The 20388-nt window shown below is 41.5% G+C and overlaps 1 protein-coding gene across 19 annotated transcripts in view; it reads left to right on the top strand.

Annotated features, from left to right (window-relative positions):
* DNM1 (dynamin 1) overlaps positions 1-20388 on the top strand; it is a 142028-nt gene that overhangs the window by 117534 nt on the left and 4106 nt on the right. For 10 of the 19 annotated variants that reach the window (XM_018564041.1, XM_018564047.1, XM_018564045.1 and 7 more), the window contains one exon: positions 4827-5042. In XM_018564041.1, coding sequence (XP_018419543.1) covers positions 4827-5042 — 216 coding nt within the window. Of the gene's footprint in view, positions 1-4826; positions 5043-6809; positions 6856-16503; positions 16541-20388 lie in introns of all 19 variants that reach the window. The other 9 variants (XR_001941625.1, XR_001941623.1, XR_001941624.1 and 6 more) reach the window with 3 other exon arrangements.

Below are 20388 nucleotides of genomic sequence, written 5' to 3'. Positions count from 1 at the left end.
CATCAGCATATCCTTCGTTTTCTGATAAGCTAACATTATTATCAATTTGTGGCTCTTCCCTTCGGCCCCATGGGCTTTTACAAAAGTTCTTGCCCCGGTTCTGGAATATTTTCGTTGCAAGGGCATTCTGATTCTCTGATACTTAGACATCCTTTTACTTCAAGAACAGTCTCTTCCTACTTTGAAGCTCAATACCTAGATGGTGCTGTGGACATTAGAGGACGTCTGGTAGATTCTGGACATCGAGAAGTCATCCCTAGTTGCGTCACATTATTTGGATCTTCTGTTGAATACCCTTCAAGTAAAAATGTTTCTTCCTCAGAACAAAATATTGAAGATGCGGGATCAAGTTTGGTCGCTGTGATCCTATCACCATTCCTCTTTGAGAACCTGCATGAGAATACTGGGATTGATGGTGTCAACTGGGGATGCAACATTACCACTTTTTCAAGACCAAGTACTTTCCTCAGGTACTTGCTGATACCAATTACTGATACTTTTTCTTAAAGCCACATGTGACATTGTTTTTCTAAAACAATGCAGACTAATGCTTTTAGGGCAGTTTCTTTATAATTACGAAGAACTATAACTCAATCCATTATTATTCAGCAATGGAGAATGCCAACCAGTGATAGAGGACTACAGATCCCATCAATCCATGATTATACAGCAATGGAGAATGGCAATCAGCAATCCTGAATTGCTGAGATTTGTAGTCCTCTATAGCCGGTTGCCATTCACTATTGTATTTGATTAGCACTGTTACATACACCAATAAGAGAACAACAATAGGCAGCCCCAGTATAAAAGTTTACTTAGTCTGCTCTCAGGAGGGTATGGCAGGCTCCAGAAAGGCTGCAAGGGTCATTGAGAAGTGCAGTGATGTGTCTGCGGGCGTTCACCGGGGCTGCGTGCGGGGCTCTCCAGGACTGTACTGGCTATTGCGGGGCATCGGGCTCTTCAAGGCTGCGATCGCAACTCACCTGGGCTGTATGTGTGGCTCTCCATAGCTGTACTGGTGGCTGCCAGGCGCTCCAGTCCTGTACGGGTGAGTGTGGAGCTGTCCAGGGATGTGCTGGCCTCGGGGAGGAGGAGGAGATGTGTGTTTGGACTGGCACTACCAAGGACAGCTACTGTGAGGTCCCCAGCAAGCACGGGACATCAGGAACCCGAACTTGTTCAAAAATTTAAAGGACCGGTATCCGTCATTAGAATCAGGACAGTTTCATGAGTACGGGTACTCATGAAAAAGCCCCGTATCGGCCCGATACCAATACTAGTATCGATATCGGTGCATTCCTAGTGTTAACCTTTGAAGTACCTTTTGCTCAGTTCCATTCCAGGACTTTACAGAAGAACATTCTTACAGCATGGGATGAGTCTCCTATCGCTGGACAAGATGTTCAGATTGAGTGCCCCAGCCAGTCTGTTTCTGTTGTGGTGGTTGATATCTCCTGCGTTGACAATGGGAAAAGTTGTTTCTTCCCATAATTTAGAAGATTGTCACGACAAATGCCAGTCTTATGGGATGAGGCGGTCTCTTGGATCATCTGTATGTGCAGGGTTGTTAGTCTCTGGAGAAATCCAAGCTTCCTATGTCCCGGAATTGTTGGGCAATTTGTCTGACATTGTTTCAATGGACCCATTTTCTGTCTGGGTGTCCAATTCAGATTCAGTCAGACAATGCTACGGTAATGGAATACATCAATCACCAGGGAGGCACCAGGAGTGCGGAACTACAGTCGATTTTGGATTGGCTGTAACTTCAGGTTCCAGCGATTTCAGCGATGCACATTCCTTGGTTAGAAAACTGGCAGGCAGTCTTTCTTAGTAGACAATGTCTGGATCCAGGCAAATGGTCTATCCATCCAGGTGTTTCATCAACTTTGTCACCACTGGGAAATGCCAGATGTGGATCTTCTGGCTTCTCGTCACAACAAGAAGGTGGACAGATTTGTGTCCAGAGCGAGGGGATCCAATGGCGAATGCAATAGATGCCTTAGCAGCTCTGTGGGATCAGTACACACTGATGTATGTCTTTACTCCACTAACACTATTACCTTATCTGCTTTGCAGGATAGAACACAAAGGAATTCCAGTCATTCTTGTCGCTTCAGATTGGCTTTCCAGGGTGTGTGGTGCTGATTTGGTTCATCTGTAGATAGACGATCCCCAGCCAGATCTGTTTATCTTAGAGCCCAAACTTCCACTCTGCTTCTCAGTCGCTGGTTTTTATTGGCCTGGCTGTTGAAACCCAAGTGTTGAAAGACAAAGGAATTTTCAGATTCTGTTATTCTGCCTATGATTAAGGCTCATAGATCTTCTACTCATACGATTTATCATCGTACGTGGAAGGTTTTTGTTTGTTTGTGTGAGTCCTTGGGGTTTTCCCCACTTTCTATATTGCAAATGTTGTCTTTCCTTCAACTCAAAATACCATAAAGGGTCATATCTGCCTTGTTGTTCCTTTTTCTGCAATCTCTTGCTTATGATTCCTTGATTCCTCTGGTTAGATCTCCTCTTCCTCCATGGAATCTGAACTTGATTTTTATCTGTTCCACAAAAACCTCCTTTTGAACCTTATCTTAGTCATTTAAAAAAGTTGCCTTACTGTTGTCCATTACTTCGGTTAGAAGGGGTTCCGAGTTTTCTGCTTTGTTTGGTGAAGAACCATATAGGTCCCTCATAGGTACAAGGTTGTTTAGAGAACGCAGGTTTCCTTTTTACCCAAGGTGGTTTTTGCTTTTTATTTAAATGTAGACAATGTTTTACGTTCACCTTGTCCAGCTACTGTTCATCATAAGGAAATTTCTCTTCATTGTTTGGATGTTGTGCGAGCTGTTCGAGTTTATGTCAGCCAAAGCTCCCTTTATGATTCTGGATTCTTTATTTGTCCTCTCTGAAGATCCTAGAAAAGGTTGTTCAGTTTCTAGATCCGCTATTATAAGTGGTTCATCAGCTTGTCATTCAAGCTTTTGAGTTGTGGGATATGGTTCCTCCTTTTCCTGTTCTCTGCTCATTCTACCAGGTAGGTAAGTACTTTGGCATTTCAGAATCAAGTTTCTGTTACTCAAATTGCAAGGCCGCAACTTGGACTTCTGTTCAAACATTTGCAAAGTTTTATAAAGTTGATGTTTCTGCCTCTTCTGATGCTAGTTTTGGCAGAAAGGTTCTTCAGGCAGCTGTTTGAGTATTTGAGCTGGTTCTTCTAGTTTTTATGGTGCCTGCCCCTCTGTTTTGGACTGCTTTTAAAAAGTCCCTATGTCTCAGAATATTTCAGAGCTGTGTCCCTCAATGGACAATAGAAAAAATAGGATTTTGTTCTTACCATAAAATACTTTTATCAGAGTCCATTGAGGGAAACAGCTCCCTCCAGTCATTTGCTTCGTAATGCTTACTACAACTGTGAGGTAGGAGGGGTTATGTCCTTAAAATTACAGGCTTTTCATTTTTTTGCCTAGGGTCTGTTCTCCTGGAGGCAGCAGCATGACCCTATGTCTCAGAATCCTTCAGAGCTGTGTCCCTCAATGGACTCCCAGAAAAGGATTTTATGAATTGTCTGAAATAATTTTTCCGATTTTCATATTTATGACTTAGAGGTCCTTTTATAATGGAGAGCAGATGTGGCCGCTCTCTGCCACTCTGCACCTGCATTTTATGATTCTTTCACTCATTCTTAAAATTAAGGTCATGGCATGGAGCCTGTGGTGTCCTACAAAGTGTTCTCTGGATAAGGACACTCTGATTGGAGGAGAATGTCACAATCTGGGATCAGGCTCAGAGTCCAGTAGCTGAAACAGCAGGCAAATTTGTGGTATAACAGGCTGGGTTTGGTACACAAGCAGCCTGGGGTAGTACTATAGGAGCAAGCAGAAGAGTAGTCAGCGAACAAGCCGAGGTCAATAGCCAAAAGTATCAGGTATGAAGCAGAAGACGATGAGTAGTCGGTGAATCAGCAGCCAAAGGTCGGTACACGTGTAGCAGTATGACAGGATTGTATCACAGAGGGAGCAGGAAGCAAGATATTGGCAGGAACACAATAATCTGACAGAAACAGGAAGTGCAGAGGAATGGCTAAAATAGGAAGTTCAAGGGAGGAGCAAGGAGTTCAGCAGAAACTAGGTTTACCTGAGGATTACACATGAGAGCAGGCAAGGAACTATCCATGGTTTCAGAGTGGCTCAGCAGGTAGAGCCACCGCCCGACGCAGCAGAGGCCCTGGGTTCAGATCCGGATCCTGAGAGAACCTGGACAAATTTTTTTTCAAATTATTAATTAAACTTGACAGGACTTTGTTTGCTGTAGGTCTCTACGCTAAGCACACTTGTAAAGATAACAAGCTTTTTTTTAAATGTGCATTTTTTTGTTTGTTTTAAGCAGCTATATGGCCATGCTGCTGCAGCTTTATAACTTTTTTATCTAGAGTTCTCATTTAAACTGTGGGCTCATCCACTCCTTTTTGTTTGTTGCCCATTCCTGGTGTCCAACCCAGGCCAAAGAAAACCTCTACTGAGGAAACATGGAGCCTTCTGACAATGCCAGTTACCTGGCGGTCACAATGAATCAATTATTTTTCTACCCAGAACAAGTATGCAGATGGTTTAACTTTTTGACTTTGGTTTCTGTGCATTTTCTTGATCAATGACTCAGAGAGCATTACAATGATTGGATCATGACAGCCAGGCAACCAGCATTTTCAGAAAGGGGTCAACAATGATAGCCTCCATCTTTCCTTCAGTAAAACATCCCTTTTAATAAATGTTCCACCAGTTCTAAGCTTATCACATCTGCTACAACTCAAATTGATATTGCTTGTTCTACTTCAGGTCTCCCACATCAAGCCCTACCCCGCAGAGGAGAGCACCGGCTGTACCCCCAGCCAGACCTGGCTCTCGAGGACCAGCTCCAGGACCACCACCACCTGGTGCCACTCTTGGTAATGCACCACCAGTGCCCTCCAGGCCTGGGGCTTCCCCTGACCCATTCGGTCCTCCTCCTCAGATTCCCTCAAGACCTAACCGTGCCCCTCCTGGTGTCCCTAGGTAAGTCTATCTAAACCATGAGCAGCAATGACCAAAGGGATTAACCTTAGCCCTGAGACATTTATTTACATTACACTTAGAGAGAAAGGTGTGTTAAAATTCAGATTTGAAGACCCATGGCTAGAAGCTACAACAGAATTTAAGAATCAATAGTCTACTGATTTTTAAATGTTCAAAAAAGTGAAACTACAGTTCTAGGTTTATTATATAAATAAAATAGCTCTTTTCTGGGCCTGCTCATGGATACATCACTAATTTGTCAGTTATATGTCACTAAATCATGTGTTGGTTTATTTATACGATTAATTACATTACCACTTGAAGCTGTACAATTTTACATAGAACAGCTCACTTCCAATCCAGTAATCCTATTGGAGGACACTGCAGTCAGCACCTTTTCAGCCTCCCCCAGCCTTTTATGGCTGCACAAATAAAATTATGATATTTCAGAGCGAAATAGCTGAAATCCTGGAAAGGTATGGAATCTTTAAGTACATGACTATGAATACTTTTAATAACTTGTGTACAAAGGCAACTTTTGTTTTAGGTTTTGTGGCCCTTTAACCATATTAACTGCTGTGATTTCCTTTTAAAGCTAAATTCAAAGCTTTTCCACATGGCCCAGGTTAAGTGTATTTACACAGTATGGTATTGCTTTAAATAGAAGGCCTGTCACCCTGAGCTTCAGTTCTCATTGTACTGGTCAGATAAGACAGCGTTAGCACCAAAAGTTCCATTTCCAGTACTGAGTGTGGATACTACTGTGGAAGCATGTGACACTTTCAGAATATCTTTGTTCCACATTTCTTTTTTCAGACAGTGCATGCTTTCAGACTTTCCTAATAGAAGAGTATGACGTTAAAGGGTCAGACCATCCAAAACTGATTTATTAAGTATTGATGGACACTGCTGAACCTCTCACTGTATTATTGAATTCGAAAGAGTCTGAAATTTCTAGCTCTTGACTTGTCTCAGTAATTAAAGATGGAATTTTTTTTAAAAATAGGACCTCCTTTTAAATGATCACAGCAATAGGCAGGGCCGAGAACAGGCCCAAGTCCAGGGATTTCACTATCTAGAACCCAAACAATATCAAAGATGAGTGAAACCCTGAGCATCCAAATTCACTTCAAAGGGCCAAATATTTGCCCAGGCAAAGTAAATTAGCAATAGTTGTAACTGAAGAACACAACTTAATTTCAGTAGTTGGGAGAGCCCCTGCTCCTTTTCGGGCAATTTGCACATCACTCAGGATTTCTGGTCACCAGGCGAATATACAAGTCAACACCCTCTGTTTTTTAGGACAGCATGGTGCATGTCCTTGCATTTGCAATGACGTAAGCGTCCATATTTAGAAAGGAGTAAAACTATGGACATGTATCTTTTTTCAACCTGACTATGTAACTATGGTGGATTGGCAAAAATCTCGCCTCCAACAAATTTGCATGATCCATTGGTTTATACAGGTTAGTGAATGTATCCCTTTTTGTAAGCAGACAAATCCCAGGGTTCATGTAATAACTGGCATCTAACTTTTTGTTTTAACCAAAGGAAAATACAAATTTAATGGAGTCTAGATTGAACTAACTGGCTTCTAAGCTCTACATTAAATTTGTCCATCCTTGGTTATAGGAAGCCAGTGGCTGTTTTAACCTGACAGCATCTACCGAAAACAGAAATATCGCTTTTGGTCGGGCTGACCCTTTAATTAATAGTTATGTCACACTCACATTTTTTTAATGATTAAGCCTCATTTGTTTGTTAAAGGAAATCGTGAAGGTGGCCACTTACTGTAGTCCCATGATGAAAGCAGGTAGGAATGGTTCACCCAAGTTAAACTCCTCTTTCTCTGCTTGCAGTCCTCACATTTTAACAAATGTGATGTGTCTAATACCATCAATATTAACATGTCATCGAGTTCAAAATACACAGCTGACCCCATAATAAAAGGCTTCCTACATCATTCACAAGTGTGTCAAACCATGAAACTGACAGCAAGTAGAGATATAACAATTTATTGTATCTTACACACAGCATTACATATAAAAGCGTGATGTCAGTTCACTAGGATCCAGAACAGTACCTTCTCTCTGTCTGGCCTGAGTACAAAGACATTAACCCAAAAGTGGGTCACCATGATTCTCAAATGATAATGCATTATATAAAGATCAGCCTTGAGCTCGGGGATTTTACTACAGATGCCCGCAAGAGCATACAATGGGGCATATACAAAAATGGCATTGCTGCTGTACAGCTGGTATAAATGCCCAAATATATATTGTGTGTTGGGCTGCCTTTTATACCCTTTGTAAAAAGGCACAAAAGTGCACAACACTGCCATTCTGGAATGTATTAATGATATGTTGTCTGGCTCTACAATTTGAATAGCTCAGTGTGTTAGGTAGCAGTTTATACAAGTTTCTATTTGTCTCTATTGGGCCCCAGAACTGTCTTATTGTCTCTTTCTTACGTCCCAATACAGTCTCTCTTTTAAAAGGACAGTCTCACCCTCTCTCTCTCCAGGACAGCCTGTCTGTCTCTTCCTTGAGGGCAGTCTCTACTCCTCAGAGCAGTCTCATCTCTCCTCTCCCCTTATTTCCCAGGGCAGTCTTGATCTCACTCTGCAGGGCAGTCTCTACAGACCTCTGCAAGGTATTTACTGTTTCTTCATCTTTCTCCAGGGCAGTCACCATTTTTTTTTTCAGGGCAGTCTGTCCATATCGCTGCAAGGTAGATTCTGTTTCTCCAGGGCATTCTCTCAGTCTCTCTTTCCAGGGCATTGTCTCTATCTCTCTGGGGCAGTCTTTCCATCTCTCCTACCTTTTCTTCAGGGCAGTCTCTCTGTCTCCCTGGCCTCTCTAGGCAAAGCTATTTCTCAGGTTTTTTTTTTCCTGCAGGCTCTTATCACATGGCATGTTCTCGAACAGGACATGCTGTTGCTCTTCACCACTCAGTATGAGGTCCTCAAATTTGTGCCCGATAGTGCTGTTTTCAGTACACAGGGCTTGCTATCTCATATCACAGCCAATGTGAAGACATTGGCTGTCACAACATCCCAGCAACACAGTAGCTCTTCTGTCAGCTGACATGAGTGTATCCTAGTGAACTGGCTGCTTAGAAATATTTTGCTCACAAAATGACTGCATCTGCTCTGTAACATGTGCAGGGTGTCCTGCAGTGTCCTTCAATAGTGCTACAGAAAGGAATTAGAACCAAGTCACAACAGAACTGGTTACTCATAATTAGCTCTTCTAATATTATGGATGCTAATTAAAAAATGTTTTAGTGTCTAGTGCTGGGGCATTGAAGAAACCTCTCCCTCATGAGCGGATTACAGAGATAACACCCATGGCCATTGTCTGCCTCCTGCTTCTATAGACACTGGGAAAACAGCACAGGAAATAAACATGTATGTACAAAAGTGGGAAGGATGGGATAGGTAGAGGGCATTTCAAATGCGACTTATGGTGGTGTTGACCCTGAAACGCTTCTACTCATTCATCGAAGTCTCCACAAGCAGCAGCTTACAGATGCCATATTGGCATCAGCAAGCAGCCTTTCGCAGCTTGTTGTCCTCTAAAGTTGAGACGTCATACAACAATTGTCCCAGTAATGGCCAGAATTACATTGCCATTGTGTACTGTTTTTTTCAGATTAACTATCAGCCTTCTCTAGACTCTCTGGGTAATGCTAATAGATAGGTGAAGATGAGCTATAATTTCACGGTTTGAAAACATCAATGTGTGATATTTATAACTGTAGTCTCTTTAACACCATTTGCACTGTGACCAGATTCTGGTTCATATATAAGCAGTGAGCATTTCCATCATATTTCAAGATGTTATGGTCATCCATGTGCAGGTTTGCATGTGTGTCACAGTATTCATGACGCCTCACCCATGCGCTTTTCTCATTGCATCCTGCTTTTATTAATGACTTTTACTTGTACTCATTTCATATTGCATCTTCTCTATTCTATATACCTTTCCTTTACCTTCCCTCCTGATATATGGCGGTGGCTGCAGCCTTTGCTTTCATGAGTAACATCCCTCCCTCCCAAGTCTCTTCAAGCTTTAGACTAAAGGAGGAGTACAGCAATGGTTCCCATCATTATGGGAAGTTAGAATCTCTTTGCAGACAGGACCCTCTAGGGGTAACTTTAGAGTCACAGCTAATTATTTGGTCCCTCTTCTGTCTCGTGGATCAGATGGGATGGGACTATACATTGGAAAAGAACCTACACACTTCATCTATGTTCTTCATTTTTTGAACGGAGAACTTTTGGTTTATGCAATATACAGTATTTATATCAAAGCACCAAAACAGAAAGTTGGTTTATGACAATGTTACAAAAAAAACAGTCAGTACTGAATCCCCCCATTTCCGTATTTTGTAGAGACTCTATTTGCAGCAATAACGTCTTTTAATCTTTTAAGGGTAACTTTGCATACTATTTGATAGTTACTTTGATCCTCTATTCTAGGCAGATTTCAAATAGTTTTCAAACATTAATTGGCTATAGAGAGCACTGTATATTTTAAATCATCATCTGGATTAAAAGATATGATGCAATATTAAAAAATACATGCTTAAGACAAGGGTAAAAAACAATATTTAATTGTTTGAATGCTGGTTCAGTTATCAGAAAGTGCCAGCTATCAAAACGTTTAAATGCCACCTAGAAACGTTCATGCCTCAAAACCCTCTTGAAGAGAAGACACAAAAGACCAACAACCACTTGGAAGGAGCTTTAGAGTTCAGAAGCTGACCCTGGGGTAAAGGTGCAGCAGTTAATTATATCAAATTCTCTATTTCTCTCCAAAATTGGTCTGTATAGGATGGCACAAAAGTAGCCATTACTAAAAAAGAATCGTGAAAAGGCACATTTAGAGTTGACTATAAAGTTTGGGAAGGGCCTAGCTGTGATAAAAAGCTTTGGTGATGAGAAGAGATTAAGAGCATCTTGGCTAAAGTTCATATTGATCTGTATAGAGCAATTTTATCATTGCTCACAATATCAATAGCAAGACAATGGTAGAATGGATTGAGCAAAAAATAAAGCTTAGGGCAAATCAATCAGCAGAACAATCCAAAACAGAAGGCCAAGTTAATACTCGAGTGACTTAAGGACAAAAGTGGGGACCATCTACAATGGCTTGATCAGAGTCCTGACTCCAATCCAATCTGTAGCATATTATGACTATTGCCATATGCAAATATCTTCCAACTAACCTGACTTACCTGGGGCAAATCTTTTTAGAAAAATTAGCTAAGAAAACCCCAAACTGGGTACAAAACCAGAACATTTGAGGTTTTAGCTGTAGCTCCATAGGAAAGCTCTTATTGCTGCAAATATTACTCTAGAAAACTTAGCACAAAGCTTCAGTGCTTACATAAAACTTCATATGTCTGGGGTTTTTTATTGTTGTGTTCATTTATTAACACAAAATAAAGATATAAAACCAAATTCATAATTCAGTAAATAGAGAGAGTGAATTGGTAAAGGGTCTGTGTACTACTGTTAGGCAAGGACTGGAGTGTACAGTGTTTGCCACAGTGCTTATTGTGGCAGATTGCAGTTCTGGGAGAGAACTTGTGGGGTAGGGTAGTTAAGGGTTTGGAATGGACCATCAGGAGATTTTTTTTCTCTGACATTACAGCTCTGTGGATAAGCTAAGTGCAAACTATCGCAGACTGCATTTATTAAAGGCATAATATAAGAAACATTGCCAGTGTAGCTCATGGAAAATAGTTACTTTTCTTCCCTATTCTGCACTGGAAATATGACAACAGGAAATTGGTTGCCGTGGAGCAATACAGGGCATTATTCTTTGCTAAAGTGTTTCTTTTGTTTTTGTTTTGTTTTCTAAACAGACCCCTGACATTTCCCTTTTAAAATAGAAAAGAAATTGAGGACTCAATGGATGGGGAGCTCTCAGTACAGAGGCTCCTCCCATTCATACTTACTATCAATAGTTTCTGAATGGGGAGGAGCCTCTGTACTGAGTGCTTCTCCCCATTGAGAAAATTTTGAATGAACAGGCTGCGATGAAAATCACAGCCTGCTCATTCATAACTGGGGACACATACTACTATGTGTCCCCAGTTATTTACAAACACTGGAGTGATCAGACGATCGCTCCAGTGTTTGTCCTTCTCACACGGAGGACCGGTAAATATCACTGATATTTACCGATCCTCCGCTCAGCCACCCACAGAGCCGCTGTCATCCTGAAACTGACAGGATGACAGCGGCTCCGATCTCCTCCCCACTCGGCCATCCTGACAGCAGGCAGCGCTCCCTCCTGCGCCCCCCCGAAGGGGCAGACGGTGGACGAGGGAGCGCTGTCATATCGGAGGGCCAGCGCCCAGCGGTGAGGGGGAGAGAAGCCGCCTCCAGGACGAGCTGTGTCGGCCGCACGGCGCCCTTGTTGCCATGGCGCCCTGTGCGGCCGCACTGCTCGCACACCCCTAAGGCCGGCCCTGTTGCTAAGGCAACTGCTTCATTAAAGTACCAGCTGTTACAGTTTCCAGCAGGTGTGCTGACCAGCTTTTCTCATATTTGTGCCAAGCAGAGGACTACATTCCAATCACCTGGTAATAGGCGGGGATACAGGATTGCATGGGTGAATTGTTTGTTTGTACATTATGGAAAGGGATTTGAACTCCTGCCAGGTATTTCCTGCCTTTCAGGGCTCTATTAGGGAGATTTTTCCCTTACTGAAGCTAGCCATTCACAGTTAGATTTTGGCCCTGCAGGCTCAACGAGAGAAATTATTAGATTTCCTCATCCATGCTAAACAGTGTGGATGGAGGAATTCCTGCTGCCAGCTATTGTATTTAGCAGCCACTGTTACTGCAGGTGCTGAATACCAGAACAGTACCCGTTTCTAATTGGATGCATGTACTGTATATCCCATCACTTTCCACCGGGCTTCTTCCACAAATGTTAATAGAAAAATCGACTTTTATTGGTGCTGGCACAGAAGTAATACAAAAGCTTCTTTATTTGGTAGAGTAGAGGAATGGTCAAACTATCATCTATGTCATCTATGTATTCCTACCTGTATCCCTTTTTCAGATTTTTCCTCACTCCATCTGGTGAAAACGTTTTCACAGTAACAGGAAAAGAGGGCAAGTCTTCCCCAGCTCTATCCAAAACTAAAAGAAACAAATTTGGCTGGACATAGGCTTTACACCAGGCCTACTCAGAAATATGTCTGTTTCCATTTGAGCATTAACTACGGAAGTACCTTTTAGGGCTATATTCATATTATTTCCCCGTTTCAGCTATTAAGACTGTTAGATTCTCATTAATTTTGTCTTGTATATAGAATGAGGTTCATTATTCACTCCTAGACCATCAGTGACATCATGGTGACATTTCCTGTCACAAATCCCTTATGGGTTTTGTGTTCAAGTTCTGTGGTGATAAAAGCTTTACACACATGTAACTTGGAACTTACTTTTTTTATTTTCTCATATTTTCAATTCTCTGTCCCTAAGCCAGCGGTCATGCTGATGGTAAAGTACCTGTTATAGTTTGCAGAACAGGAGGAAGTTGAGTTTTGGAGGAACCTTAAATATCAGTTTGCTGGATTATTGTGTAAATAAATGTGTATTGTGTCCGCACTATTTCAATATAAAGTAAATAACAATAAGTAGCAGCTTGCAAAAAAGACTGATATATAAAGTCCTCAATTGTACATTCCAATAAATAATCGTGACTACCAACAAAAATCAAGATTTTACCTGCCCAAACTATCACTCCAAAACATCAGAACTCAATATACATTTTGGTCAGTTTGGTAGCTTTTCCAGTTAGAGTCCAGCAAAGGGTAAAGGTGGCAACTCACCAAAGAGACAGACCCCCAACTTCTCAGGGATCAATACATGTTTGTACAACCAAGACACACATTTGCAGCTACTGCCACAAACTCAACAAGCAAAAATGGCAAAACACCAGACAGACACTGGATATTCAGAGGTCAATTTGCACTTGCTAATCTATAATCTCCAAGCAATATAAAAACCCAGCATTTCTCAATTAAGGCATACTCCACCAGTGGGGCTTTTAATCAAAAGGAATCTCCCAAGGAAATTCACCCCCCAGAAAAATAAAAAATAAAAGACTTTAGTAAAACAGAAAGTCTTATACCATTTATTAAAATATATAGGAAATTCAGCTGACAACATACAAATTCAAACCTTTAATTGCCCTGTATGATAAAAACAGGCTGTAAAAACGATACCACTGTGTGCTCTCCTAGTAGCGTAATATAGTCAGTGCACAAAGCTGCACCCTACACGTTTCATCCGATCGGACATCCTAAGGCAGTGGTTCTCAACCTGTGGGTTGCAACACACAGTTGAAGGGGTTGCAACATGCCTAGTGCTGTGCTAGGTGAGAGGCTCCTCAGCCTCCTCCTAGTGCAGCAGTGTCAGTTCTCTGACTGCGCTGCTAGATGGTGCTGCAGCCGGGAAGGATCAAAGAGAGGGGAGCAGGCAGGAGTGAGGGGAAGCGAGTTCCAGCTTGATCACCAAAGAGCTGCCCTGGCCACCACAGAGCCTGCACTGCTGCACTAGGAGGAGGCTGAGGAGCCTCTCACCTAGCACAGTCGACCGACCCACAGGTTGAGAACCACTGCCTTGGTTGGTTCTTGGTCCAATCAGATGAAACGTTTAGGATGCAGCTTTGTGCCCTGACTATATTATGTTAGATACGTTAGGAGACTATATTAGGTTAGGAGAGCACACAGTGGTATAGTTTTTACAGCCAGTTTGTTTTTATCATACAGTGCAATTAAAGCTTTGAATTTGTTTGTCAGCCGCATTTCCTATATAATTTTAATAAATCATATAAGACTTACTGGCCACCACAGAGCCCGTGCTGCTGCGCTAGGATGAGGCTGAGGAGCCTCACACCTAGCACAACACAAGGCACATGGCAACCCCTTCAACTGTGGGTTGCGACCCACAGGTTGAGGACCATGGCCTTAGGCTGCCCGATCGGATGAAACGTGTAGGGTGCAGCTTTGTGCACTGACTATATTACGTTATTAGGAGAGCACACAGTGGTATAGTTTTTACAGCCTGTTTGTTTTCATCATACAGTGCAATTTAACTTTGAATTTGTATGTTGTCAGCCGAATTTCCTATATCTTTTAATAAACAGTATAAGTCTTTCTGGCCACCACAGAGCCTGCACTGGCCACCGCAAAGCCTGCACTGACCGCCAGAGAGCCCGCACAGATATTAGTATTGGTGCATCCCTACATTTTACTGTTGGGAGTCATTACAACTTGGCAAATATTATCAAGGGGTCCTGGCCCTAGAAAGGTTGAGAACCACTGTCCTAAACGCATACAGGCACTGACTAACTAAACGACTATTTGACAGCACAGGAGAAACACAGCAGCTCCCCCTCATTAAATAAAGCCTGCCTTGCTAACAATAAGATCAGACAACAGAGCAGTCTAAAATCTGCCCCTACAAACAAAGTCTAAAGCATGTACAGAAATCACTCATTAATATACACTTCCTGGCCCAAAAAAGTCACCACTTGGATTTAGATAAGCAAATAAGAGCCTTCCATTGGATAATAGGTTCAACAATATTTATGTCCTCATAAAATGGAGTCAGCTGCCTACTTCAATAGACTGAATAATCAGGTTTTTCCATCAATGGATTTTTTTCTTCCCTGATGGCACGGGCATATTCCAAGATGACAATGCCAGGCTCAAATTGTGAAAGAGTGGTTCAGGGAGCATGAAACATCATTTTCACACATGGATTGGCCACTACAGAGTCCAGACCCTAACCCCATTGAGAATCTTTGGTATGTGCTGGAGAAGACTTTACACAGCGGTAGGACTCTCCCATCATCACTTCAAGATCTTGGTTAGTTAATTTAGTTTAGTTAAATGAATGGAACTCTGGACTGAAATAAATGTTGTGACATTGCCTAAGCTTATCGAAACAATGCCACGGCAAATGTGTGCAGTAATCAAAGCTAAAGGCGGTCCAACAAAATATTAGACTGTGACTTTATTTTTGGGCAGGCAGTGTAATTGCAACTAACAACCGTGAAGAGGTGCCTGTTGCCAAATGAAAAAAATTTGAATTTTACTAATAGAGACACTCAGATGGTAATAATACCTATATAAATCAGACAATTTGATACACAAATGTGACATATACAAAATACAACATAAATATCCAATATAAGCACAAGCCCCAAACAAAAAAATCTATAGCAGTAGTGGGTTTTATCTGTCTACAACTGGAAGGTGATTCCTGATGGATTACTATGGTTCACTGATATTTTGAATAGCCTCTTATGTGAGATTGTCCATTTATGGGGTGTTTTTATATACTGAACCAGTCCAATCAACCAACATTATTTTGTGTGCCTTGGCTTCTGTTTATATAGACATACATATTAACAATAATTCTGCATGAATGTATATGTGTACTTATGTTCTGTATGTGTGATGCTCAGTTATCGTAGGTGCTTCGTAAATTCAAGCTAGACAGCACAGAATGCAATGTATGCTCTTGTGGGGCCTTATCAAAGTGCATCACTTACAGCAAACAATCAGATTCAAACATACATTGGAGAAAAAAAAGAACAGTTGGAGAATGCAGCTTATGTCTGGCTGCTTGGGGGCTACACAGACAGTTCATCTGGGATAGGTTTGTTTAAAAGAGCAATGCAAACAGCAATACTGTGCAGCAGTCAGTCAAAAATAAGTATTCAACAAGGTAGTACTGTTGAGCCAAGAAAAGCAGATTCTGATTGGTTGCTGGGACATTCTGCACGCTATTGCCTCACAGGTATGGTGCTATTAAGGTATTGTCAGTCTTATTTAGTAAGGCAGAGTAAATTTATAGTAGCTAATCAGTGCTAGCTTATTTGTACTTTGCACATCGTTCTGGACAGCGGCCTACTCACTAGGCATGTTCTAATTCTGCAAGGTGACAGAAGGTTCTAATCACATGGGAGGCCCTATTCAGTATAGAGTTCTTATTCTCATGTGCAGTAGTCTTTAGCAACCACTCGGATTCACTCTAGAAATGAGCCCAGTAAAAGATGAATTCCTGTTGGCTTACTGTACAACTCTTCACTGAATAAGGCAGGTCATTTATGAACCTTTGCAGATGCATCAATGCCATGTAGCGGAGCAGGTGACTCCTCTTGCATCTCCCTTCTGATTACCATGTACATGTTCATATTTATGTATTTTATTTATATATGACCTCTTTTAGGTCTGACTGTGTTTTTATATGCATGAACTAGTCTCCGTTTTGATTACCTAGAACAGTCAAGCTGTGGCTGTGTGTTAATGTATGCTCATATGTATCTGTGCACAGCCAGCCATAATTCTGTGTATGCATATGTTCCCTTTACATGCTTTCGGCTGTGGCTGCTCTTAGCCTCTGACTTCATGTTATTTTTCAGAATAACTATCAGTGACCCATGAGGAACACTCGTCACGGTATGTCACGCATTTCCAGTCATGTGACCTGTGTGCCTCCTCTCCTTAGTCATGTGAACTTCATGTGTGTGGTGCACATGTTCCACCCATTTACTGTCTCTTGCCCTGTTGCCAGGCAGTTTCGCTCGTAGCAACACCTACCTGCTACTTCAAATCCAGGTTCAAACAAATGTATAAAATGGTCAAATTAGCAGTACTAGGGTAAGCTGTGGGAACCAATCAGATTTTAGAATATTGAAGTCAGATCAATTACAGAAAAGGTCGGTTGGTTTCTTTTGAACACGACACTGTGCTATTTTCTTAATTGACTAAACCCAGTTGACTGGATAACTGAAGTAGTTGGTATGGAAGCAAGTTTGGCTGTCATAAATGTTTTAGACATGCCACAAAGTAATGGTTTCCAGTTTCCCAGGCCAACTTCATTATCTCCTCCCTACCTCATTAGGGTCATTGTTTAGTAAAGCGAAGAGCAAAATGCAGTATACCAATCAATTCCACCACCACTTCTCTATCAATGTTCTGATGACTGTTGTGGGTTACAGCACATTATTGTACCATGATTGAATAAAGGTCTTGGTCCAAAGACATCGGTGTGCAGAAATCCATAACTACCAGCTGAGATCAGCAACAAATTTAAAAATGACACTAAATCTTAAAAAAGCATTCAAGTACCTTAACTATTAAAACAAATACAGTTTGTGTATCACTCGGTTGTAGATCCTCAAATCATCTCTGAATTTGTGCTGCCACTGTCTTTCCTTCTGGAGGGGGGCTGCTTTTGTTCCTCATGGTCCCTGTGTGTGTTGTACCGCTCCAAACTTGCTCCGGTGATGGACTACAATCTCTCGGTTCATTTACTTATTTGTATTGAAGTTATAGTCCATCACAGGAACGACCTTGGAGCGGTGGTGGCTACTTTACAACGCACACAGGGACCTTGGGGAATAAACATAGCACCCCTCCAGAAGGACGGACAGTGTCAGCACCAGTTCAGAGATGATTTGAGGATCTACAGATGAGTGATACGGAGATAAGCTACATTTGTACTAATAGTTATGGTACTTGAATGCATTTTTTAAAATTAAAAGTGACACTAAACTCATTTAGCTGTAGATCCTTAAATAATCTCTGGATTCAGGCTGACACTGTCCTTCCTTCTGGAGGGTGGCCACCACTCCAAGCTCGTTCCAGTAACGGACGACAATCTCACGTCTAGTTTACTAATTTGTATCAATATTGTAGTCCATCATGGGAGCAAACTTGGAGTGGTGGCTACTTAACACACAGGGAACACAAACAGGAACTACAATCTCAATAACAATTAGTATGATGCTATAGTGTAAACAAACAGTTTTCAATGCATCCCAAAATATTTTCCTAACATTTTTTCAGCCATCCATTAAATGCAACCTGCCATAAAAGAAACATGGAGGTTGTCCTTGCTGTCCACTGACTTCAGTCATTTGAGCACTGATCCAGATAAAGTATGCAGCTCAGGAAAGTGAGATATTCCTGTCTGCATAGTTATTCCACTTTGATGACTAAATTGAAATTAGTGGATTTGCATGGCAAACAGGAAACTTATCATTTTCAAAAAGAGGGGTCAGCAATGGCCACCTTAATGGTTTTGTCATGACAGGTTTCCTTTAAGTTACAGTTAGTAATTTAACAGTAAGCCCCCGAGATGGCACTGAACCACAAGATGCATAAAATAATAGCACTAAGAAACCTTTGACAATATTGTGAACATTTGAATGAGATACAAATTACTAAGCAACTGCTGGCAGGCTTCCTCAGCAACATCAGGCACCTGAGAGCCATGTGCGGGTCCTGATTAAAATAAATCTTTAGTAATTTGCTAAGCTGAAGACCTATTGTTTCCTCAAACTGGACTTTCTGTGCTATCTTCCAGAAGGAATGTTTGCTTATTTTTGGACACCAGTGAGTTAAGAGTCTTTCACCTTTCCATAATCTGTTAAAATAAAGTTATACATGTACACGAATATGCAGAATTAGGTTGTTTCTGACAGGTGGTCTTGGGTTGGATGATATTCCTTCTTACCCATCCTTAATTCTTCCTATTACCTCTTAATGGCTCTTATTCCTGGCTGTTCCTGAATTATCCACCCTCCTTCCTTTCTTCTTCTCCTGATCTTCACTCTTCATTTTCCTCCCATTGCTGTTGAGTGTTGGTGTGCTCTGTCTGAAAATGATTGTGCCTGGCAACTCGGACTGATTTGAACTCACCTCCTCCGAAGCTCCTTACTGCTCATGCTGATTTCTTCACAGCTTATCCCCCTGTCATGTCTTACTCCTGCAATTAAAGTTCCCTCAGAACATTGCCTTCCTCCATATTACGTACACCTTTTGTATCAGTTGCTGCATGCCTTTATTAGAAGTGACAAACAATGTTGTTGTGCTTGCTCTGTGTTATTCACACAGTCAGCCCACCTAAACCTGACAAGCGTAAACCTCTCTTGAAGTTAACCAGCCATTTGTATTTTGGAGATAAGTGGCATTTTTAAAGTCATTCCACCTCAGATGGTGGAGCTTAAAGTAAGGTTTGGGCCCTGACATTTTGCAATGATTTCCAGTATATGTATTTTAATGCAAGCAGGCTTTGCTGACACCTTAAAACTGTGAAAGGCCAACTCCAGGTATTTTGTTTTGGGTAGAGCACTAGGAAATCTCTCAAAAAAGAACACAAAAATAAAAAAAATTGTAGCATGGGGGGGAAGGATTAGATTACAGGGGTGTCAAACCAATTTAATCGTGGGCCGCATCAACATTATGGTTGCCCTCAAAAGGTATCTGTAAGACTATATCAATGTATCTAATCTTTATCATAATTGCCCCTGCATTCGATTATCACTGGTTTTAGTGATAACTTAATACCTAGATGTGAAAGTAGAAGTCTAGGAAATGGCCTGGTGGGCCGGATTCGGCCCCTGGGCCTTGAGTTTGACACATGTGGATTAGAACTTCTAACGATGTTCTTGGTTCTCTGTCTGTTTGATGCCTGCACCTTCCCGATCTCTGCGGGTGTCATAAGGACAGGACATGAGGGAAAATCTGCCCACTGGTGTCCCAGACAGAAATAAAAACCTCACAGTAATTTACCCATTTCTATCCAAAACTAAGAATACGATTTAAGACCACATCTGGAGAAGGAAAATATCACTAGACATTGATGCTTTGTAGTGATCTAAATGCCACATACAGTTCTTTTTTTACCACTGGTATAATAATAGAAGGTTTCTTTGATCAAACTGAAGCTACCACTAAGGACGCAATGTCTAAAAAGATGCTTTATTTTGGCTGCAGGATATGCTGCGGCCTTCTATAACCTTTTTAATACCGCAGTTTATGTTTTTGGCAGATAAGTGTGTCTTCTTTTTAGCCAAAAAAGTTTTTTTGTTTTTTTTTCTCATTGTGGCCTAGCTTGTGTTGACTAGCAAAACCTGATATATAAGAAGGTACTGTATGTAGTGGCATTTAAAGCATAACTAAACTCAAGAACAAAATGTAATATATAGCACTCCTTAGATGTGGTGGCTGCATACCATTTCTTTTTTCAGGCTCAGAACATTTTCAGCAAGTACAGAAATAGGCCGTGTCCATGTCATTTCCTGTGAGCTGAAAGATCTTATTTGTCAAAATGACTAATACCCATTATCCCCCATGTAATGAAAATTAACAAAGGCAGACATGTTTGAAGTCCCGTCTGAATGATAACCATGGCTCCTTCCATAGATACAGTGGAGGAGTGAGGGTAGTCACCCAGGTACAGAAGGTGTGTTATTTGCAGGATTTCCAGGGGAAAGTAAAGGGGGGGGGGGGGGGGAGAA

The sequence above is a fragment of the Nanorana parkeri genome, unplaced genomic scaffold, assembly GCF_000935625.1.
Source record: "Nanorana parkeri isolate BGI_ZX_2015 unplaced genomic scaffold, ASM93562v1 scaffold717, whole genome shotgun sequence".
In the NCBI taxonomy this organism is placed as follows: Eukaryota; Metazoa; Chordata; class Amphibia; order Anura; family Dicroglossidae; genus Nanorana; species Nanorana parkeri.
The sequence above is the reverse complement of the archived record's forward strand: the minus strand, read 5'-3'. Positions and strand labels throughout refer to the sequence as shown.